General features: G+C 39.1%; 7 protein-coding genes across 10 annotated transcripts; 6 read left to right on the forward strand and 1 right to left on the reverse strand.

The window, feature by feature from the left end:
- The first annotated feature begins 211 nt into the window (after window positions 1–211).
- LOC103854465 (probable serine incorporator) lies at window positions 212–2,345 on the forward strand. Its single transcript, XM_009131405.3, has 5 exons — window positions 212–479; window positions 662–898; window positions 1,126–1,237; window positions 1,342–1,754; window positions 1,825–2,345. Exons 1-5 carry the CDS (start codon window positions 305–307, stop codon window positions 2,112–2,114), a joined length of 1,227 nt encoding a protein of 408 aa, XP_009129653.1. The 5' UTR covers window positions 212–304; the 3' UTR covers window positions 2,115–2,345.
- An 80-nt stretch (window positions 2,346–2,425) lies between these two features.
- Window positions 2,426–4,827, reverse strand: LOC103854464 (BTB/POZ and MATH domain-containing protein 2). Of its 3 annotated transcripts, none has more exons than XM_009131404.2 (4): window positions 4,061–4,821; window positions 3,634–3,982; window positions 2,911–3,187; window positions 2,426–2,830 (listed from the first exon to the last, which is right to left on the reverse strand). In XM_009131404.2, exons 1-4 carry the CDS (start codon window positions 4,465–4,467, stop codon window positions 2,649–2,651), a joined length of 1,215 nt encoding a protein of 404 aa, XP_009129652.1. In that variant the 5' UTR covers window positions 4,468–4,821; the 3' UTR covers window positions 2,426–2,648. The 3 variants fall into 3 exon arrangements, with proteins under 3 accessions (XP_009129652.1, XP_018512302.1, XP_033148091.1); XM_018656786.2 differs by lacking the exon at window positions 2,426–2,830 and adding an exon at window positions 3,389–3,473 and having other exon boundaries at window positions 2,946–3,187; window positions 4,061–4,826; XM_033292200.1 differs by lacking the exons at window positions 2,426–2,830; window positions 2,911–3,187 and adding an exon at window positions 3,310–3,473 and having other exon boundaries at window positions 4,061–4,827.
- Window positions 4,828–5,124: 297 nt separating this feature from the next.
- Window positions 5,125–6,451, forward strand: LOC103854463 (guanylate kinase 3, chloroplastic). 2 transcript variants are annotated; one of them, XM_033292201.1, is made up of 2 exons: window positions 5,125–6,118; window positions 6,180–6,451. In XM_033292201.1, the coding sequence occupies exon 1, from the start codon at window positions 5,276–5,278 to the stop codon at window positions 6,107–6,109; it is 834 nt and encodes a 277-aa protein (XP_033148092.1). In that variant the 5' UTR covers window positions 5,125–5,275; the 3' UTR covers window positions 6,110–6,118; window positions 6,180–6,451. The 2 variants fall into 2 exon arrangements, with proteins under 2 accessions (XP_033148092.1, XP_009129651.1); XM_009131403.3 differs by having other exon boundaries at window positions 5,125–6,111; window positions 6,185–6,425.
- A 4,032-nt stretch (window positions 6,452–10,483) lies between these two features.
- Window positions 10,484–11,169, forward strand: LOC103854796 (F-box protein DOR-like). Its single transcript, XM_033292744.1, has 2 exons — window positions 10,484–10,686; window positions 10,746–11,169. The coding sequence occupies exons 1-2, from the start codon at window positions 10,484–10,486 to the stop codon at window positions 11,167–11,169; spliced, it is 627 nt and encodes a 208-aa protein (XP_033148635.1).
- LOC103854462 lies at window positions 10,982–17,478 on the forward strand. Its single transcript, XM_009131402.2, has 5 exons — window positions 10,982–13,212; window positions 13,443–13,903; window positions 14,318–14,935; window positions 15,562–16,483; window positions 16,852–17,478. The coding sequence occupies exons 1-5, from the start codon at window positions 13,165–13,167 to the stop codon at window positions 17,281–17,283; spliced, it is 2,481 nt and encodes an 826-aa protein (XP_009129650.1). The 5' UTR covers window positions 10,982–13,164; the 3' UTR covers window positions 17,284–17,478.
- A 390-nt stretch (window positions 17,479–17,868) lies between these two features.
- On the forward strand, window positions 17,869–19,292 carry LOC103854461 (mitogen-activated protein kinase kinase 8). Its single transcript, XM_009131401.3, has one exon. The coding sequence runs from the start codon at window positions 17,981–17,983 to the stop codon at window positions 18,932–18,934; it is 954 nt and encodes a 317-aa protein (XP_009129649.1). The 5' UTR covers window positions 17,869–17,980; the 3' UTR covers window positions 18,935–19,292.
- Window positions 19,293–20,367: 1,075 nt separating this feature from the next.
- LOC103854459 lies at window positions 20,368–23,100 on the forward strand. The gene is made up of 2 exons (XM_009131399.3): window positions 20,368–20,823; window positions 21,035–23,100. The coding sequence occupies exon 2, from the start codon at window positions 21,035–21,037 to the stop codon at window positions 22,883–22,885; it is 1,851 nt and encodes a 616-aa protein (XP_009129647.1). The 5' UTR covers window positions 20,368–20,823; the 3' UTR covers window positions 22,886–23,100.
- Window positions 23,101–23,177: the final 77 nt, after the last annotated feature.

Consider the following 23,177-nt stretch of genomic DNA (forward strand, 5'->3'; position numbering starts at 1 on the left):
GAATCTAGAACCAATAACAATAAAATCCCGAATTTTTTTAAAGTTCATATACCAATTTCGTTAATTTCCGGTTTTTGGGTTTGATCTCGGTCTTATTAAACCGATTCAATCCTAATTTCCCGGTTCGTCAAACCGTGCACATGAAGTTTATGGGAAAATGGATTAAATGGATACTTTCATTTGTTAGTGTCTGATTATGTAATTTCCAGAAACTTCTCCTCTCTACTTCCTTGGGCACACACACAAGCACAGAGGAAGAAGATAGTCAAATCACAAAAAAAAAAAAAAACTCTGAAATCAAACTATGTCGTGCTTAGCTTGTTGCTGTGCGTCGGCGACGTGTGGGCTGTGCTCGTCGGTGGCTTCCGGGATCTCGAGGAAATCGGCGAGGATCGCTTATTGTGGCCTCTTCGGTGCCTCCCTTGTCGTCTCTTGGATCCTCCGCGAGACCGCCGCTCCGCTCCTCGAGAAATTATCTTGTACGTTCGTTTAATTCTCCATCTGGGTTTGTAGAAAGTAGGATCCTTTTAGCTTAAGAGAGACTCGATGATTGAAATTGAAACCATCGATTTCGTAATTAGGTTTTCTCTGTTTCTAGAAAGTTCGTTTCTTTGTAGCTGCAAACAGATTGATATGTGAATCTCTGTTGTTTTTGGGGCAGGGATAAACACTTCGGATTCATATACTAAAGAATGGTATCAGCAGCAAGCTGTTCTTCGTGTGAGCTTTGGGAACTTCCTCTTCTTTGCCATTTACGCTTTGGTCATGATTGGTGTCAAAGATCAGAACGATAGGCGTGACTCGTGGCATCATGGTGGATGGCCTGTGAAGATGATTGTGTGGTTTCTGCTTGTTGTCCTTATGTTCTTTGTTCCAAATGAAATCATCTCAATCTATGGTACTTTCTCAGTAATTTTTAGTTTATGAGCTTGGGATTATATATTATGCTAGTTGTGTGATTATATATTATTGTGTATAGCTTAAAATAACACAAAGAAGTTGATGTAAATGTTTTTTTATCTATTTTGTTAAGTTTTCGAAACTATCACTTGATGAGCTTTTGTTTCTATATATATAGATAAGGGCATATATGCGGTTAATTTCAGTGCTTATACATTCTTTTAGGAATCTTATCAAAGTTTGGTGCTGGAGCATTTCTGCTGGTTCAAGTGGTCTTGTTGCTAGATGCTACGCATAACTGGAATGATTCTTGGGTCGAGAAGGATGAAAGGAAGTGGTATCTTCAACCTGCCCTGTGTTTTATACCATTATCCTTTTATTTAGCCTTTTTTGAAGTTCGATCGATGATAAATTTCTGGCATAATGGTTTTCTTTATGTAGGTATGTCGCTCTGCTTGTCATATCTATCGTGTGTTACATTGCCACATACGCCTTCTCAGGAGTCCTGTTTATGTGGTTCAACCCGTCTGGTCATGACTGTGGACTAAATGTTTTCTTCATCGTCATGACGATGATCCTTGCCTTTGTTTTCGCCATCGTTGCCTTACATCCTGCGGTGAATGGCAGCCTTTTACCGGCATCGGTTATATCTGTTTACTGTGCTTATGTCTGTTACACGGGTCTCTCTAGCGAACCACACGATTACGTGTGCAATGGACTTAACAGATCCAAGGCAGTGACGGCTAGTACCCTAACGCTCGGAATGCTCACTACAGTTCTCTCTGTTCTCTATTCCGCACTCAGAGCTGGCTCTTCCACCACATTCCTCTCACCACCATCATCTCCCAGAGCAGGTACTTCCTCAAACTCCTCAATACGCTTAGGCATTAGTTTCTTCTGTTTTGCTTGAAATGTTGTGTCCAGGTGGGAAGGAGGCATTGTTAGAAGACCCTGAGGATGGGAAGAAGAACGGTGAAGCAGAGGCACGGCCTGTGAGTTACTCATACTCTTTCTTCCATATAATCTTTGCGCTGGCGAGCATGTACGCGGCAATGCTTCTCTCGGGATGGACTGACTCGTCAGAGAGTGCGTCTCTGATCGACGTGGGATGGACCTCTGTTTGGGTCAAGATTTGCACCGGTTGGGCCACGGCTGCACTCTACATCTGGACACTCATCGCACCCCTCATCCTTCCGGATCGTGAGTTCTACTAAATTGCAATATTGGTCAGTAGAGGGCATCAGTTAATATAATCTGGTGAATGTAAGTATATGTTTATGTATTAGCAACTTAAAAATGGGTATGGTCTTGTATGTAGCTCTTTATCATATTCTATATACTTGTAATTAAAAACCTGAAGTAAAAGACCTTGAATGTTGGTTGTGTTCTTGGAACCTTTGTATTATGTAGTGAACTGTTATGTTCTGTTTATGATTGTTCTTGAATGTTGGTAGTGTCCTTGGAAGCTTTGTCTTACTGTTTATGTTCTGTTTATGAGAACCAACCCAAGCTCTTGATTCATCACTTAAGTTGCAAGAACTTTTCCTTGAGAGAAGCGGTTTTGGTTACAGAATCTTTTGGGGGACAAAGAAATAAAAATACAAAAACAAACATTTCATTCTACTTGCTGAACAACACGTACAGAACAATCACTAATCCTTTTACAAATGACAAAATGCACAAATCTTCCGTGGACTCTTCTACAATCATGTTTACCAAATGGCTCCAACATCATCAGTCTCTCTCCCTCAGTGTAACCGCTGCTTGACGCGTCTCCCATTCACGTCACAACCATCAGGAAAAAACTCTTTCCGATTCCATGACGATGCTAAAGAATGCTCACTCAGCCTAGCCACATACTCCAGAAGCTCACTTAGTAAGCCCGGGCAGCTTTCCTTCAGATAATCAAACCCATCCGTTTCCATCACAGCTAAAAAAAAAATAACAAATCAAGGGCCGTTTCAGATTTCAATGATGATATGATCAAAGTGATGATGTTTTTATTTTTACCTTTCAGATTTGCTGGCAGAGCTATGAATTTGAGGCATGCAGCTTTCAGCTGGAAACAATGATGCTGCTCTGCCAAAGCCAATGTGGTTGCAACCGTGTTTATGCTGATTCCTTCGCAGAGTTTTGACTCGCAGATTGTTCTAAGCCGCTCGAGAGCGTAACGGTCTGCAGCCGCAAGCAGATGCTGAGCCACGAGAGTCGACGCCCATTTCAAGTCTGTGCCCATTAAGTCTTCCATATCAGGCAATTCGTCCCAGTAGATAAAATGAAGGAACATCTGCAAACCAAAGCACAACATAACAAAAGGAAAAGGAGAAGAGTTTTCGTATCAGCATAACAGTCTGCACCCTCAACCTTAAATTCGCACATAGACTAACGAAACAATGCAAAGCAGAATAAGGAACTTATTTTTTGGCGTTGCAGCAATGAATAAGAAACAGACAATCATGCAATCAGAAGAGAAGCAGAAAGATTAAACCTTATCCCGGGTGAGTTATATAATTGAGAACAAGAGCAGCGCCCCAGGAGAAGGTCCCGGGTTGTACACTCGCAAACAGAATATCCTGTATCACATCACAATCACTCACCCGAGAAAAAGGCAAGGAACCAAGAAACGCTATCTCTTCCTATAATAACCTTATAACAACTGGAATTAAAACTACTAAGACACATTCTAAGAAACCAACAGAACTAAACCAGAAAGAAAGTCAAATTAGGAAGGACCTTGAAAATGGGGGCTTCAATGTCTTCTATGTTAATGCGTTTCGTATTTTTGTTTCTCAACGGTCCAAAAAGCTGCGCCCTGAAAACAGGAGACCGAGCAGCAAGAACCACTCTGTGAGCAAGAAACGTCTCTCCATCAACAAGGAGAGCAACATCAGCTCCTCTCCCACTCTCCAAAACCTTCCCAAACTGATAACCCAAGTCAGACCCCGGAACAGGAATATTATAACTCCTCGGCCCCTCAGTGCTCGACTTCACCACACCAACACAACACCTTACCAAAAGACAATCATCCTTCAAATAATCAGACTCCTCAAGCAGCGTCCTCTTAAAAAACCGCTTATATCCCCTAAAACCAAGAACAACCACCAAATCAACACTCAAAACATAAAGCAAATCAGCACAAAGGTAGAGACTTTACACTCACCACATACTCCCTCTGTACTTAAGCGTATAAGGCCCACTCTCCAAAGTCCTCCCGAAATGGCTATGCACTTTATGCCTCTCGTTACCGCTCTGGTCAACGAGCGTCAACTCAAACAAAGCTCTAACGTCAGCACCTTCGCTCGCCAGTGCTATAAAGAGAGACACGTAGAGAGAGTTATCCTCTGGACTCTTCCCGTCTGGGTAGAAGTAGATGGCCCAGGAGAATCCACCGACCGTGAAGGTGTCCGAGGCCACGTATTTGCCTATCCCTATCCCTTTGGCGAGAGAGTATCCGCTGATTTTGAATTCGTGCGAGCCGTTGATGGTCTCCGTGCGAGAGGTAGACTCCGTGAGGGTCGGTCTCGAAGATCCGGGAACCTCCTCCGCGCAAACCCTAATCGCGTCCATCGAACAAATCCGAGATCCGAAAAATCACAAAATTGAACCTTTCGTTGGTATTCTTCGTCGGAGTAAGTATCCTTGCGAGACCCAAGTCTTCGAATTTCGGAAGAAGGCGGTAATCGCCGGTAATCGGAGATTGATAGGGGAGATCAGGGTCTCGAATTAGAGAATTTGAGAGCGAAAGATGAGAAACGAAATGGGGGTTTTAACGGAAACGAACTCAATCGGCGGTAATCGGAGCTGAATCGTGGCGGATCGTGACGGCGACGAAGTTTCTCGAAACGAGAGGAATAGAGAAAATGCGAAAGAGGAAGACTTTTGATTGATTATCGTGTTAAACTTTACCACATCCGTTTTGGTAGGTTACAAGATATATAAATGAACTTCAAACAGAAAAAAAAAGTTTTTTTTTTTTAAAAGGGAGAATTTGTGAAATAACCAAAAAGAAACTAAAAAATGTTTCTAATTTTTTTTTTAATTGTTCCACAAAATTACATTTTTTTGTGTTTCTATTTTCTAATGAAAAATTGTAAAAATTTTAAAATTAATTGAAATTTATTAAATTATTATTGGTTAGAAATTATCAAAAATTATTATAGTAATTTAATGTATTTTTCTAAAATGTATAAACACTTTTTTTTGGATCAAAAATATGTATAAAACACTATAAAAAAAAAACTAAATCTTGATGGAACTGAGAGTATAAAGAAGAGACAATTGAACAAGTAAAAGCCCTAGAGCCTTAGATTATACTTTGCTAAAGAGAAGAAACATCGAGAAGATAGTTCTAAAGTCTTCTCCTTTAATCCCACAGATGTTTCACCGGTTCTGCTCCTCTCTCTCTCGCTCCTCCATCATCTTCCCCAAATCCATAAAGTCTCCTCCTTTACCTTTCCCTCGCTCCCTCCGTCGATCTCCTCTTACTCTCTCCTTCTCCTCCTTCAAAATGTCCGATACCGACAAACCAATCCCATCTCCGACCAAACAAGAAACCATCCGCTCTCTCGAATCCCACCTCGGCTCCCCCTTCACCTCCTCCCCCATCATCCCCCCTCCCAACCAACTCATCATCGTCATCTCCGGCCCCAGCGGCGTCGGCAAAGACGCCGTCATCAACAAGCTCCGAGAAGCCCGCGAACACCTCCACTTCGTCGTCACCGCCACCAGCCGCCCGATGCGTCCCGGCGAAGTAGACGGCAGAGACTACTTCTTCGTCACCAGAGACGACTTCTTATCAATGGTGGAGAACGAGGAGCTTTTAGAATACGCCTTGGTCTACGGAGAGTACAAAGGCATCCCCAAGAGGCAGATCCGCGAGTCCATGTCCAAAGGGGAAGACATCGTCCTCAGAGTCGACATCCAAGGAGCGCAGACGCTGCGGAAGATCCTCGGTAACTCCGCTGTGTTTGTGTTCTTGGTTGCGGAGAGTGAGGTTGCGATGGTGGAGAGGTTGGTTGATAGGAAGACGGAGAGTCAGGAGGAGTTGCTTGTGAGAGTGGCGACGGCGAGGGAGGAGGTTAGGCATTTGAAGAGCTTTGATTACGTTGTGGTGAATGCCAAAGGGAGGCTTGATGATGCGGTGAGGCGCGTGGAAGCTATTATTGATGCGGAGAAGTCTAGAGTTCACCAGAGGGCTGTCAGGATTTGATGGTGTGTGCCTTGTTTAAGTGTGTCGGAATTGCGACGAGATTAACACATGTTTTTTTATGATGGTTTATTGCAGGTATCTATTGCTTTGTGGCGTATTGCTCGCTGACTTTAGATATGATTTCATCACAGAACAAAAAGTTTACAAGGATTGTGTTTTGTTTTTTTTGTTTTGTTTGTTGATTAATCTATCATATCTTTACATTTTACATGGATAGATTCTGTTATCATCGTTCTCACAATTTGGGTACATCCTGTTACTTAAATGTTCTTGAGCATTGTGGAGAAGAGTAGTATTTGATTGAGCCTTAACTTTACAAGATGGAAGGCTGAGTTCCAAGAATATGGGGACATGTTAATTTGTATACTTGATATCTTCAACTTCAAGGTTCAATATAGCTTAGTATGACCCAATTTAAAAGCCTTTTGCTTGCTGTACTGGAATCTGGACTTGCCAAGTCACTGCCCACATTATAAATCTTGCTAATGTACGCCGTGGAAAAGCGCATTATAAATCTTGTCAACATTCGCATGTTTAATGGGCTACTACAATCATCACTCTCTCTGGGTTTGGATTTTAATGGGCTTATTTGGAGGACAAACGAAAACTACTTGTCGTTTAGGGCTTTGAGAACTTAAACACGGCACGTCGTCTGAGCCTCTCTTAGTTAAACTTACTGTAGTCTAATAGTAACCGGTTGTCTTATTCCGGTCAGCTGACCCCACTTCTGTCCATATAGATCCGCCCCTGGTTACAATGATTGGGGGCCGCATTATAAGCATGTCAAGCAACATTTGTGACTCGAGAGGTTCGACCTTATTGACTCATCTGAAATGTTAGCTTATACCAAAAAAAACTTAACATGAAATTCATAATACACTTTCTCAGGATTACACATCTTCCAGATATTTCCAAAACCATCTTCTTTTTTTGTCGGCCAATTTTCTGATTGATGGTTAAAGCCCAAAGAGCTTAATTACAATTGGTATCGGAAATTATAAAATTCAGAAAGGCCCATAAGAGTTAAATATACATTAACTAGATTACAGTGAAGCCCAAATAAGAAGCAGTGTGTCTTGTACTTTTCTCCACGCGTTAAGCTTCCCGAGGCTTGTATTGTATCGAACAGTTCAGTTAATATCATGGTCAACGCTCTATGTTTTTTTTTTTTTTTCCCAAATTATTATTTTTATTGATCCAATGGGTCTAGCCCACGGCCGAAGCCCGAGTACATCATATTACAAACCCAAAAGCCCAACGAACTAATCGGGCAATTAAAACTGAAACAACTGGCCGAGGCCCAAATCACGAACAGGGCACAAGACCCAAACTGCTGGGTCGGGCAAGACCTAGACGCGCGTCAAGGAGGCATGGGCTGAGACACGTGTACGAATCCTGCTCGTCAGCTCACCACGCGTCGCCCACCTCGACTTGAACGCCCCATCCTCGCACAGCCACCGTCCCTTCCACCGTCATCACGTTTCGCCGGAGCTCCGAAACTACAAAGCCTCCGCGAGACCATCGCTCCTCTGCGTCGTCTTGTCTTCCCGGCGGAGAGTTCAATCGATTGAACGAGATCTCTTCCGCCATTGAATCACCGGAAACCCTAGACAAGCAAGACGTGAGCCACCGCTATCCTCCTCTTCTACATCGTTACTGTCGCCGGAGAGCTTTCTCTTCTTGAGATCTCCTCCGCTACGACCCACAGGGCCACCCCTGACCCACAAAACACATCACCCTTCATAACCTCGATCCATTTACCTCAACCCAAAGAATGGGGTTCTACGACGGCAGCGCGGAGCTTTGTGAGCCTCCACTCTCCGTGACCAAAAGCCGGCGAAGAAGGAACTGACTGAGCCTCCTCTTCCCAGAAACTAGAGCGGCGTCGGTGAAACTGTAAAAGCCTCCACCCTCAACCCGCATGAAGACCGGCGATGATGGATCTAAGGTAGCCTCCATCTCCCGGGTAAAACCGACTGAACATACAAACCGCTCCATTTCCGCCAGGAACCTTAAACCGACCGCGTCGTTACTCCAAAGCCGAGCCACCTACGGAAGAAAGCCTCAGCTTCAGAGTTCCGACAAGGCAGTCGATGACGGAACCGTGAAGACAAAGCAGGGAGGACCAGAAACCATGAAGAACAAAGTGCTCCGGCGACGGCACGGACGTTCACGCGCCGACCGTACGCCGGAGTCGATCTGACTTCTCTCTCTTCTCTCTTCTCTCTCTTCTAATTACCTTTTCGACTAGTCCTGGTCAATGCTCTATGTTATGTTTTTAAAATTCTAATAATCTATTAATTATTTGTTTTTCAGTTGAGTTTATTAGTTATTCGTCGTCTTCTTTCATTAATCTTCCCGAGACACATAGTTAACACCATGTCCGTTCCACCTTTAATGCACGTAAAGAATGTGCTTCAAACCTTCAAGCCACATTTTTTTTTGCCACATTTAAGAATATAGTTGTGACTTGTGAGCGTTGTGTTAGTAAATTTAACCTGTATTGTATCGAACAGTTCAGTTAATACTAGCAAGGTCAATGCTCTATGTTATGTTTTTAAAATTCTAATAATCTATTAATTATTTCCTTTTCGGTTGATTTATCAATACTATTAAAAGAGAAGGAGTCTAAAAAAATCTACCTATAAAAGTTGTTTAGACCCTTTCATTTAATTCATTATTTTTTAGTCTTACTTTAAATTTATACTAACAATATGTTACCATATATTTCTCTAACAATAATTTAGTCAATTCTTTTATTTATTTAAATCTCACTCCTAAATCCTAATCATTACTATTACTATATTTATCATTTTGATTTTTAATCGTAAAAGCATTGAAATTAATGTTTTATATTATCACTTTTATCATATAATATATGATTTAAAGCAAGATAAATTACAAGATATATATGTGTACATTCTAACTTCCTCTTTCGTTTATAATAAAGTAATCATATCATATATAAACTTTCCCACTAAAATCTCATATCATATACTAAACTTTCAACCGTCTATAGTTTGATAATATTTTCATATTTAAAAATGATTTTTCTGAATATTCATGTTACATTCACAAAAATGAAGAAATTCATTGGTTCTATTAAAGCTAACCTGACTTCACGATATCAGTATTGATTATTCAAGATTTTGAAAATTATTTGTTTAGATATTATACTTTTATATACTTTTCACTTAAAACGAATCAATACTATTAAAAAGGAAAGAGTTTTAAAAAATCTAATATAAAAAAGTTGTTGGAGTTATGTATAACTATTTATTATTTTCTGATAATACATTAATCATTCTAAACATACAATATTTTAAATATTTTTAACAGATCTTAATATTATTTCTAATGCTACCTTTACTGAGAAAAATATTTCATCAACCATGTTTTTGTACAATAACGTTAAAAATCTATATCAAAAGGTTGTTGGACCTAATATGGACGTAATGAGTCCACATCTCTTCGGGTATTTAAGATCCTAAAAGAATTTGAAATATATGAAAAATCTGAAAAATATCCGAAACACGAAAAGTATTTGAAACTCCAAACAAATACCAAAAAAATTTAAATACCTAAAAATTTAAAATCTTATTCAAAATCTGACACGATAACTGAAAAATACCTAAATTTTATCCAAATACCCAATTTTTTTTTAGTTTGAAAAATTTACCTGAAATCAAAACTCTAAACGTAAACCAAAAACTTAAAAGCAATATCTATAATACCGAAAACATATTCGGAATATCCAAATATACCTAATAAACACATATTTATGATCTGGTCTAGGGTAGGACCCGGACTCAAACAAAGATCTGCGGGTCAAAAAAAACCTAATATGTTATCTTTTATAGACCTGAACTAAACCTATAATTTTGGGTCGGTTCGGTTTGTTTTTTTGATCCGGATATAATTCTCATGTCGAAAAGAAACTTACGTAAAAGTGTACATATAAAATTTCAAATAAACTAATTTGTAGATTATATAGCTGTTTAAAATTATGTTTTTCGTTATAATAAAATTTTGTATTATAATATAATCCAACAATCCCAAAGCGCGGGTCAAAATCTAGTTAGTTATTAGTTGTCTTCTTATATTAATCATTATAGTTTCTGCAATAATATGACATTATTAGTTAAAAAAATAATATGACATTATTGATGAAATTGGTTATTTGAACCTTTTTATTTTACCACTTTATAACTTTTCACAATGTTTTACATACTTTTAAGATGATTTGTTAAAATATTTTTGTTATTATTAAAACCATAATCTTGCAATGAAAACCCATATAGTAGTAGTATAGCGTCTTTTAAGATGATTTGTTAAAATATTTTTGTTATTATTAAAAACCATAATCTACCCAAAATGAAGACAAGGAAGTGGACTTGGTTGACAGGCTTTTTAGGGTATGATCCCGTCGAGAAACAACACAAGGTGTTGGCAATGACCAGCCGAAATGATAGATCGAAGGAGCATCAGGTTCTCACGTTGGGAACTGGGAACCTGACTTGGAGAATGGTAAAATGTGGGAAACCTCATCCTTTTCCGGAGGTTTATGCATCAATGGGGTTTTGTATTACACTGCGGTTTCCGATTCTGTTCAAATGCTGATTTGCTTTGATTTCAGATCTGAGAAGTACAGCTTTGTTAAACCACCCCCGGAAAGAAATTTAAAGATGGAAAAGCTGATCAACTTCCAAGGTAAATTGGCTTCAGTAAGGTCCAGAATCTTTGATAGTGAAGAAAGTTTAAGTTTAGAGATTTTGATTCTAAAAGACCCTAAAAAGCATGAATGGGCCATACGTATTTTCAATCTACCTCCTATGTGGAAGGACGGAGCTGCAGGGAAGTACTTAGACGTTGTTGGAGTTACTGCTACAAATGAATTAGTTTTGTCACCTCGCTTTCCATCCTACCTTTACTACTACAATTTCGTCAGCGAAGATATATCAAGAGTTGATATCCGGGGAATTGGAGCGTTTGAGAAGGAACCTAGAGCTCACGTAATACTGAACCATGTTGAGGATGCCAAGATTATGGAATTGTTTTAGGATTTTGTAACTGGTTCTAGCTCTTAAGTTCTTGTCTTGTCGACCATGTGGTCTTTCAACTGCTTTTGTGTGTGTTGGTATAACTTTTTCAGTTCTTGGAATGAATATTTTTAGTTGTGTACCACAGTTTTCATCTTATCTAGATACATACCATCTCTGCTCTTGTTTCAGTGGTAATGGAGCAATGATTGTTCTACATTATGTTTTTGAAACTGTTGTCTACTTGCCACACTGTTATTTGGTTTTCCACTTATTACACTTTCCGACTATAGCTACAAATTGTTTTACTTTTGATAATTGGACTTAGCTATGTACACTGGCACATCAAAATTTAAATCTATCTGCCTTGTTGTCCTTTCTTAATCTGAACTTGCGGTTTACATGTATGAAAGTGAGATTGGCTGTATAGGCTCGCTTTGAACGAGGTTTTTCCTGCCATGGCTTGTCATTTTCCGAGATTGCCATCTCTCTTGGAAATTACACTAATCTAAATTCAGAGAATCTCATCAATGGAGTTAAAACTGGGTCTTCGTGTCTTATGCTCCAACAAAGCCGGCATTGTGTTCCTCAGCCAGGTATATATGTTTTTTAAGAAAATTCTCACTACACCTAGAGATATTCAAATGTGTCTTTTTGTTTTGGCTATGACAGGAACTTATAGCCTTTGCTTTCATGTTATTTTCTTCTCTTTTCTTTTCTTTTCTTTTCTTTTTTTTTTGTTATAACTAGTCTTCTTATATCGAACTGTTTCTGAACATTCTTTCTCTTCCAGGGAGACAAATAGAGGTTCTATGTGGCTTCCTCCCATGTCTGCAAGAATCAGTGCACGAAGTTGCAAGATGGATAGATTATGTCATTATCATCCTCACAATTTTGTTAATCATGTTACTTAAATGTTCTTGAGCATTGTTGAGAATAGTACGTATCAATTGGTATTGATTTAACCTTGAATAGTAGTATCAATTTCGGAACTTGTTTTATTGTACTCTGACAAATTTTTTCATAGAACAAAGGTTAAGGATGTTCATAACTTAGTATGGTAAGTATGATGACCCAATTTAAAAGCCTTTGAGCTTGACACAGCAAGAGTTGTGCTGGAACTTGGACTTTGCCAACTCACCGCCATAAACCATCATCAAAGTACTTTAACAATTAATAATTTCGTTACGATTAGTTAATAGTAACACTATTCTAGTTGCGTACGTCAACTCTTTAAATTTCCAATTATTCGTGATTATCTGAACATAAAATATTAAATATCCAATTTTATTACATTGATTGGAGCCTACAGTTCATCTTTACCTTTTATTTATGAGATGCATATGATCAGAAACCTCTTCTCCTAATAGATTATACGGTTTGGACCAAATCGAAATTCTCAGAAAGAGACCCTTGACACAGAAATTAATTAGCAACATGCAATTTTACCGAACATTCTTCAAACTAAGAAATATTTAGTTGCTTACTAGCTACCTGATATATCTATGTAAAGATGATAACATAGTTCTCTAGTGGTGTATATGTTAATCAGTTTTTATTGCTTGTTAAGGACAATAACGAGTTAAGGATTGGTTTGTATGTGACACAAGGCAACATAAAAGGCTTAGAGGCGGCTTTAATGACAGATATAAGTCAAGCAACATACTCGTAAAGTTAGTTGACGTTTTTCAATGGAAGAAAATAAAGAAGATCTTCTTCATATAATGATTGGAACAAAGCTTAGAAACAGTTTCTCATTAACTTATCAAAGGAAGTGACAGAAAAATAAACAGCAATCCTAAGTTACACTTTCTTGTACTCCTCCTTTTCAAAAATTGCCTCATTGGTAACTTCATCTCCACTCTTTGCCTTTTCTTCGTCATAATCTCTCATACACACAAACATGTGCAATATATATAGTCCTGCCTTTTCTCGTTTGTATTCATTATCAACTAATCACAAAATAAAAAGATATATAAAACAGTCAAACCGATAAGAATATTATCGCAAGGTCTAATGGGTTCCGAGAAATTTGGAGACGACGGTCGGAGCATCCATTTGCAGGTATTTATTTTCTAAATATTACAAAAACAAAAGTTTTATATAGCAAATATTAAAATTATGTAAAATCTCAACAGAATTCGGAAATGTAGCAAATAATAATATTTTGTTATATACAAAAGTCTTCATTTTAAGTCGTATATAACCACTTGTGCATGTTTCTATGTAATTCTTTTGTAAAATAATGTTTCTATGTGATTTAAGTTTGAACAAAAATCTAAATATATAAACAGGTATTGGAGCTTCAAAAGTTGGAAGAAGCGCGAGGCTCAAGCGACACCGTATTAGATTTCAGAAACAGCGTCGAGAAAGGAGACAGCGGCGAAACCGCAGACGCTACCCCTGCTTCTTCCGCGATCGCGTTCCACCGATCATCATCCCCGCCTGAGCAAAAGCTCACACTATTCGCTCTCCGCCTTGCGATCATCGAGAAAATCGCTACCTGCCTCGGAACACTAGGTTTCATCTGGGCCACGGTGGTTCTTCTCGGCGGCTTCGCCATCACCCTCGAGAAATCCGATTTCTGGTTTATCACCGTCATCCTTCTTATAGAAGGCACTCGCATCTTCAGCAGAAGCCACGAGCTCGAGTGGCAGCATCAGGCCACGTGGACTGTCGCAGGCGTTGGAATCAGTAGCTTCCGTGCGTTACAAGCAAGCTCTGTTTCGCTTCTCAGGAATTTAAAACGAATCAGGTTTTTTGCTTAACCGAACTGGAACCGACTCCAATTTACGGTTAACTAAGGAGGATGCTGATGCTTAAACATGGCAGAGATACATATATTTTTACATAAAATCTAAATATAAGATAATATATATATATATATATATACATTAATTAGTTATAGAAAACTGAATATGAAATAGACTTTAATTATAAGTTTTTATCTACAAAAATATAATTTAACATATATAAAATAGTTTCAAACTATAAAAGTTAAAAAATAATGTTTAAATTAATAAGAATGATAAATTTATAAATTTAATATTAATTTTCAATCTACATAAAACATTATAAAATGATACGGTTGATTACCGAGTCTATGCCACATTTTAGAACATTGGGTTTAACATTTGATTTTGAGTCAAGATTGTTGTTTACTCCGTAGTGGAGGAGTCTTGAAGCCAATCCTCGAAAACAGATTAAGTCAAGAAACCCCTCGGACATGGAAAAACTCAGATGTTCCTCTGCTTCCCTACGCGAAATGGCTCTACATCTCAACCTACGTGAGCCGTCTTCTCTACTGGCTCCAGCTCCTTTCAGCCACTGCCTGCGTGGCTCTGTCTTCATACAAGCTCGTCAGACACAATTACGGAGATATTAAAGATGGAGAGCTGGACAAAAGGAACAGAAAAGCCGCTCTAAGCATCTTCTACTCGCTAGCCCTAGCCGAGGCTTTGCTGTTTCTTGCGGAGAAAGCTTACTGGGAGTGGCAGGCCAGTGTGTGTAATTTGCTTGAGAATGTGACTAAAGATTGTGGCTTTGGTGTTACTGGGTTGGTCTCTATAAAGAGATTCTTCTACGATGCTTACTCAAAGTCTGTGAATGGGAGCATCTTTGATGGGGTTAAGATGGATATGGTCAGCTTTGCTATGGAACTGTTGGGGTCTAGTTGCCCAGATGAACAGCTTATAGGTGCAAGAATTCTCAGACAGTTTGCGGTGAATGAGCGGTTCGCAGAGGATACCCTTGAGAAGATTGGAATCAACTTGCCTGTCATTGAAAGGTTAGACCTGAACCATGTTAAGATTATATGTATTGTGTTACATAATTAAAATTAGGCATCAACATATTTATCTAGAACCGAAGAATCAAACCGGAAATAGAGCTCGGTTCGGATTTGGATATTCGAACGGATCCTATATCTCTAAAACTTGAAAAGAATCGCAACCGAACCGAGAACAGAATAATTACCTGAATTTCTATCATATAGTTTATATATTTATAAATTTTAATTATATTTATATTTTAAATAATTAAATATTTTAAAAATATTATTTATAAACTGGATTACTATAAATCGGATAATCCAAAATGTTTAAAACTACTTCATATTTTTATCTAAAAATTCGAAAATCTTTTAACTAGAAAATCCAAATTAGCTAATTTTTAAATCTAAATTTACCGAAAAACTGGAATCAAAGTGGACATGAAATTATTTTGGGTATTAGACAGTTACCCAAACCGAGCTGAAAACTGAAATAATTGAACCAAATTTTCTTAGTACCTAAACGGATCTTATATCTCTCAACAAAAAAAATCAAAAACCAAAATAAACCGAAGCCGATACCCGAAATGCTCGGGTCTACTAGAATCATGTTCATATTGTTAAGTTTGAGTTTTCTTGTCTAGGTTGGTGGAGATGCTGAACTGGAAAGACATGCAAGAAGAAGAAATTAGGAGATCAGCAGCTGAGATACTATCAAAACTCGCTGGCAAGAAACAGAACTCTCTAAGAGTTGCCGGAATTTCTGGTGCCATGGAATCTATTTCATCACTGTTACAGAAGACAAGATCTTTAGGCGAGGCTCCTGACGAGATTGGAGAGAGGAAAATCTTCCACGACCATCATCTACAGTACGATTACTGTAGGTTCAACAACTTAGGCCTCTTGATTCTAAAGAAGTTATCCAGAGATCATGATAACTGTGGAAAAATCGGCAACACGAGAGGACTTCTTCCAAAGATTATTGACTTCATGCACACGGATGCAACACTCTTGAAGGATGAGAACGCAGAGATGGTTCTCTCACGAGTCTTGACAGTGAAACGGTCCTTGCAGCTAGTGAAAATGTTGGTAAGCATGAGTGGGAACACTGGGAGGTGTCTTAGGAAAGAAATCTCGGAGATCGTTTTCACAGTCAGTAACTTGAGAGATGTACTGCGTCATGGAGTGAGATACCCTAAACTACAGAAGCTTGGGACTGAGATTCTGAGCTTCCTGGCCCTTGAGACAGAGGCAAGGGAGAGAATTGGTGTGACTGGAGGTGTCTTGAAAGAGCTCTTCAACATTTTCTTGAAAAGCAAGGCACATGGGGATGTGAATGAGAGCCGGGTTAGAATCGCTGCAGGGGAAGCTATAGCTATGCTTGCTTTGGAAAGTAGAAGCAACTGCGTCCACATTTTAAAGCTTGGAGTGTTGGTAAGACTTGTGGATGCACTTGAGGTTCCTTTGGTCCGTGTCAATGCTGCGAGAGTGTTGAGAAACTTGTGCATGTACTCAGGGCATGAATGCTTTATAGACCTGATGTTCATTAAAGCAGCAGCTCCCACGGTGAGTATTTGCCCAAAGTGTGAATAATATATTCGAGCAAGTTTCATAAACAACATTTTTTTTATGTTTTTGTCACGGAAATTAAGAGATTTGTTTTTCAAAATAACATTTATTATCAATAAACACACAAAATTACCTCATATCCTAATTTTTACACTTTATTACTACCCTAAACTTTAATCACTAAACTTTAAATCCAAATAGATATAAATTTATTTATTTATGATTTTTTAATAAATGTTATTTTGGGAATTTTCTTTTTTGCATGCTAATTTTGAAAAAAAATATGATTTGGTGCTATTAAAATGCATTTTTCAATAGGTTATATCACGCTAAAATCTCACAAAAAGGTTTTTATTTTCTTGCAGGTGTTGAAATCAATAACATCAGGAGACAACAAACTACAAGAAGTGATGCTAGGGTTAGCAACACAAGTGTTCAAGTTCATGAGTTCAGAAGAAGCACACGTTGCACTGACAGATTCAGGGATCAAGAAGCAAGAACTGGCGAACTCGCTGGTTGCTATCCTGAAGAAACATGACAAGCCAGCGATTAAGGTTCCAAGAATTAGGAGGTTTGTGATTGAGCTGGCGATATGGATGATGGAAGATGACGTGGAGAACGTTGTGATGTTTAGAGATTTAGGTATGGAGAGAGAGCTGGAGAAAGTTCTTGAAACTACGGCTGAGCTTGAGAACTTTGATGTTTTCTCGGGCACGGTTGGTGTGAGCCGACATAGCAGAACGGTTCATTGGTTGGCTGAGTTGGCTTTAACATTTCTCAAGGAAGATCAACCATAAGTATCACATCTTCCTCCTCGGAAACTCTCTGGATCAAATGAACTATTACATATTTGTAAAAAAAAAATGCGATAATTATGAAATATATTCATTTATTTACTTTTGCATGAGTATTCTTTGAAATAATCGTGTTTCATTCTATTTATCACTTTTTGCATTTATAAATTAATCTAATGAATAATATTTTAAGAACTTCATTAAGAATTCATACTTAATTACAAACAATATTTTTTTTATGCCAAAAAAAACATTTGTCCGATGACAAAAAATTGTCCGCTGGTAATACTAGAGCTTTAAATTGTTAGGAAATACATCATCTATATCTTTATAGTTATATTATATGAAAACAAAACTCAACAAACTTGACATTTTTTTAATTTAAAGCTTTTTACCTTGACATTTTTTCGTGTTTTTCTTAGATTTTCGAGAATCCTAATATTTTGGTTAAAAAATATTGTTTAAAATAAACTGAATTCTAAATCTAACCTGAATCTAAGAAAATGTAATAAAAATCTGATTCTATGTTCCGTTATATCAAAACGATTATTATGTAAGGATAATACTGAAAAAAATCTAAACTAGATAACAAAATCACTAAGAAAATAAGGCAACATATTTTGTTTATATACAATTCGTTAAGAGCCACTCGAAGGTACAAAGTCTCCACTCACTAAAACGCCCTAGCCTCTCTTCCACGATGGCTTTGGTTAGAAACAATCGATTCATGAATCTCAAGCTTTCTCTTCCACAAGCTCCTTCCACTTCCCTCCCTTGCTTCATCCCCATCGCAACAGCCTCAACAACAGTTACTTCCTCCACAAGCAACACCATCTCTGCTTCTGATTTGGAGAGAGTCAACGTTCTAGGCTTCGGAAGCGGTGGAACCGTCTACAAAGTCAGCCACAAGACAACCTCAGCGACCTACGCGTTGAAGAAGGTCAAAGAAGACATGGATTCTACTTCCCGACACCAACTCCTCCGCGAGATAGAGATCCTCCGCCTTGTCGACTCTCCTTACGTTGTAAAGTGTCACGACATCTACGAGAAACCTTCCGGAGAAGTGTCTATTCTGATGGAGTACATGGACCTTGGTACGTTAGAGTCTCTACGCGGCAACGTCGTCAAAGAGGATCAGCTAGCTTTGATCGCACGTCAAGTTTTGAAAGGGTTAAGTTACTTGCATGGGCTCAAGATCGTTCATAGAGACATCAAGCCAGCGAATCTGCTACGTAACTCGAGAGAAGAGGTCAAGATCGCAGACTTTGGAGTGAGCAAGATCATGGTCAAGTCGTTAGACAAAAGCAACACGTTCACCGGCACGTGCGCCTACATGAGCCCCGAGAGATTCGACAGTGAAGCTGCTGATGTTTCGGAGGAAGACAAATCAAACGTTTACGCTGGAGATATTTGGAGTTTTGGTCTTACCATGCTGGAGATCTTGGTGGGTCACTTCCCTCTGCTTGCGCATGAAGATAAACCAGATTGGGCAACGCTTATGTGCGCTGTGTGCTTAGGAGAATCACCGAAAGCTCCCGAGGAATGCTCTGAAGAGTTGAAGAGTTTTGTTGATTGTTGTTTACGCAAGAAACCTAGCGAGAGATGGACAGCTTCACAGCTTCTCAACCACCCTTTTCTTCTCCAGCAAGATTAGGGTTAGGGATATTATCTATGAAATTCTTGTGTTTTATTTAAGAGAACTCAAAAGATTCTTAGTGAATCGAACCTATGTTTTGATTTTACTCTTGTAAGAAAAGATGTATATTATTACTGTCCACATTGGAGATCTGCACTCGTTTATAAAGTCTTTCTATATTTTAGGTTTCCTCAAGCTTTATTTCAAAACATGATACCAAACGAAAAAGACAACAATGGTCTTTATTGAATGAGTTTCTCAGATTCATATAGCTTAATCCTAACAAACAAACACTAGTTAAGGGCAGTAAACCTGTGAATAAATTTTTTTTCTCAGATTTGGTTTATTCAGTGATAAGCTTATTCAATGATACTGCCTTTTTCTGTATGGTTTCCCATATTATTATGTTTTGAATTTGATAACCACTGTCAATTTTACTATTATGTGAGTAAATTCTCTTTGCAATAACCCACATACTGAATGTTTTTAGAATACATGTGAAATTACTCTTGAATGTTTACTCTTGAATGCTAACACATTCTCAAGGTTGTGAATGATTTTGTTCTCTTGGGCTGACTTCTTAGCTCCAAGACGCCATGCAAATCCGTTTATTCTTCCTTACACATTGTTTTATATACGGCTACAAGTTTTCTTACAGGGAATTGAGAAAGACAAAAACAAAAGTCTATGTAAACCAACCTTGAGTAAGAAAATTATCAAGAATCAATCTCAGAAAATAAACCCCAGACAAAATACATTTCACTAAGCTAAAGTGATATTGAAAAATAGACCAATAATCTAAGATATATTACCCTATCTAACATTTAGACAATCTCTAATGGTTCACCCTATTTTTTATTATAAAATATAACAACTCTATAATAGAGTTATGATATACTTCAATGGTATCCTATTTTACAATGGAAAATAATGTGATGAAAAAAACAAAAAACAATTTGACCAAAAAAAAATAACTTACTTTTTATATATTGATCAGTAAACTAATTTTTTACTCTATTATAGAATGAAAAGTAGAGTAACATTAGAGTATTTTTATTTTAAATTGTAGGATTGGAGATGCACTTAGGTAATACTAGATCACCAATTATTTTGTCAACCCTTCCGATAATTATACTCTTGATTCATATTTTTAGCCAAAGTATCTTAATAGGATTTATCATTAGATAATTACTATTTTTTTTATTTCCTTTTTGGAAGTAATTGATTTACCCAATCTCCTCTTATTTATTCTATGATCCAATTTCTAAAACAAAACAATTCTACTATTATTCCAAATAATTTTGTATAGCATTTTATTATTAGTTACCTCCTGCAGATAAATTGGAGCGGCGGTGCGGCCAATGACAATACAAAACATATGCATGTGACGCCAATCACCACCATACATCACAAATTAAATATCAACCTGAAATAACAAAAACACCCCTAATACCACACCGACGCGACTACTGAAAACGCTTGGTTGTCCACATGTCGCTGCCTCGCTGGTCCATTATCTAGCGCGTTCATCGGCCCATGGTCATGGTAAATCCACTGGAACAACAAGGATATAATCGTCCAGACATAAGATTGTCTTTTTCTCCCCTCTCCGCCTCCATTAAAATGCTTTTTTGGCTGCACTTGTCATGTCCTAAATTTTCCTGGAGATCAATTTTTAGCTGTCCAATATTCAATTTCCCTTATTTATTCCTCTTTTAATTTTATATGATAAATCTGATATGTTTACCACTTTTAAAGACGATTTAAAAGCTCTACTGGGAGTATTTGCAGTTCTTGGTGAATCTAGGTGACCCAGTTCTTGTTCTTTTGTGGATTGCGTGAATCATTCTTCATCATCATCTTCTACGAGTTGGGAAGAGAAAGTAGCCATCATTGAAGCATTTAGAGTAAGTTTTTAATGTTTTAGTTTAATCTTATTCTTCTTTTTGACTTTTAATGTTTTCTAGTCATAGAGAATCTAAAAGCGTAAGCTTTACTAATTCACATTGGAACTAACCTTTGTCGTTGAACTGATTTCTAGTTTGGTCGGAATTTTTTTTTTCTCTCAGATTTATTATCTTACTTAAATTGTTTTGTTTTTGGTCGGATCTTTTCCAGATGCCGGAGAAAGGAGCGATTCTATCTCCGGTTCAAAGCCAGTTACTGACACTACGGCCGAGTCCTCTCCTTCGATGGCGTCTCGGCGCTCTCACAACGCTCGTCTTCTTCCTCATGTTAGTCGTCTGGAGCATCGACGGTTGCTCTATCCAAACCTTCGTGCAGCCGTGGAGACTCAACGCATACTCCCTCCGAGTCAGCACTTCTCCCTCTCCTTCCCCTTCGCCGTCATTAAAACCTCATCTTCTAGATTCCGACAAACCTCACCGACAAAACCTCACGACGGTTCTGAACGTGAAGAAGACGAATCTCACTACAAACTCGACACGTGTCCAGCAACCCCGGTGGATAACCGCCGAACCGGAGAAGAATTTCACGGCGAATCTCACTACAAACTCGACACGCGTCCAACTCCGGTGGATAACCGCCGAGCCGGAGAAGAATTTCACGGCGAATCTGATGAGAAACTGGCTGGCTCCGGGAGGAGCGCCGTGCAGGGAGGCGAAGACCGTGGAGATCTCCCTCCCCGGCGTCGACGGGGTTGATCCGGTGGTTCTAACCGCCGGAGAGATCCACGTGTTCACATTCCAAGCCTTGGACGAGTCCAAAGCCGCCGTCTGCATCGGCGGGGACTACTTCGAGACTGACTTATCCGGGGAGAATTGGAAATCGAGGCCGCCGGTGAAAGACTTCGGCAACGGAACTTACTCCATGTCGCTGCAGGTTCATCCCGAGTTCGCCGGAGAGTTCAACCTCACGGTCATTCTACTCTTCCGCCATTACGAAGGACTCAAGTTCAGCACCGCGCGTCTAGGCTTCGACAAGAAGCTTCGAAACGTACGGTTACGTTTCGTCAAGAAGCCTGACGTTTCTCTCCCGGAGCTCCGATCGTGTAAAAGATCCGATTTCACTAGAGACGCTTGGTCGGGGAGATGGATAAGGTTAGGGAAGAACGACGACTGCCAGATCAGCAACGACGGGCGTTACCGCTGCCTCCCCGCGGGTTTCCCTTGCAGGAAACCGTGGTGCGAGGGGGCGGTTGGAGGTATAGAGAGCAATGGGTGGGTTTACTCCACCCATTGCTCTTTCAAGCTGTTCTCCGGGGAGACGGCTTGGGGCTGCTTGAAGAACAAGTGGCTCTTCTTCTGGGGGGATTCGAATCATGTGGACTCGATTAGAAACATGCTGAACTTTGTTTTGGGTCATCCGGAGATTCCCGCTGTACCGAGGAGGTTTGACATGAAGTTCTCCAACCCGAAGAATGAATCCGAGACGGTGAGGATCACGAGTATCTTCAACGGTCATTGGAACGAGACGCAGAACTATCAGGGACTCGACTCGCTCAAAAACCGAGACTTTAGAGAGTTGCTCAAGAAGTACTTCTCGGAAGAAGACCGAGTTCCGGACGCTATGTTCGTGAACTCTGGTCTGCACGATGGGATTCACTGGCATAGCATTAGAGCCTTTGAGAAAGGTGCTGAGACTGCAGCTGCGTTCTGGAGGGAAGTGTTCGACGGGGTCAAAAGCAGGGGACTGAAGCCGCCTGAGGTTATTTTCAGGAACACGATCGCGACGGGTGGTTACGCTAGATTGCTGGCGTTTAATCCGAGCAAAATGGAGGCATTTAACGGTGTGTTTTTGGAGAAGATGAGGGATGCGGGGCTGGTCACAAGCGTGGTCGATAACTTTGATATGACGTATCCGTGGCATTATGATAACCGGTGTAACGATGGAGTTCATTATGGGAGAACTCCTGCGAAAATGCGGTGGAGGGATGGGGAGATTGGGCATCAGTACTTTGTGGATGTGATGCTTATTCACGTGTTGCTGAATGCATTGTGTGTGAGATAGTAGTGATGATTAAAGCTTGGGTTTAGGAGTCACGGATTCTTTATTTATGTGTAAACTTTTTCATATTATTCTTTTGGAGTATAGATCAAAATTATTTGGAATAACTCAACTAAAGCTTTGAGTTTGTATTGTATAATGTATGAATAGCGAGAGAGATTGGAACAACAAATGTTTGGTAAATCATTTTTTGTGGTAATAAAAATTTCAAAATTTTATTTAGAGCTTTCCAACAACTAGTGTTGAACATTGTACATCTTTAAACTGGCTTTGAAATGGGAAGTAGCTTGTCTGT

The sequence above is a fragment of the Brassica rapa genome, chromosome A05, assembly GCF_000309985.2.
Source record: "Brassica rapa cultivar Chiifu-401-42 chromosome A05, CAAS_Brap_v3.01, whole genome shotgun sequence".
Classification (NCBI taxonomy): Eukaryota; Viridiplantae; Streptophyta; class Magnoliopsida; order Brassicales; family Brassicaceae; genus Brassica; species Brassica rapa.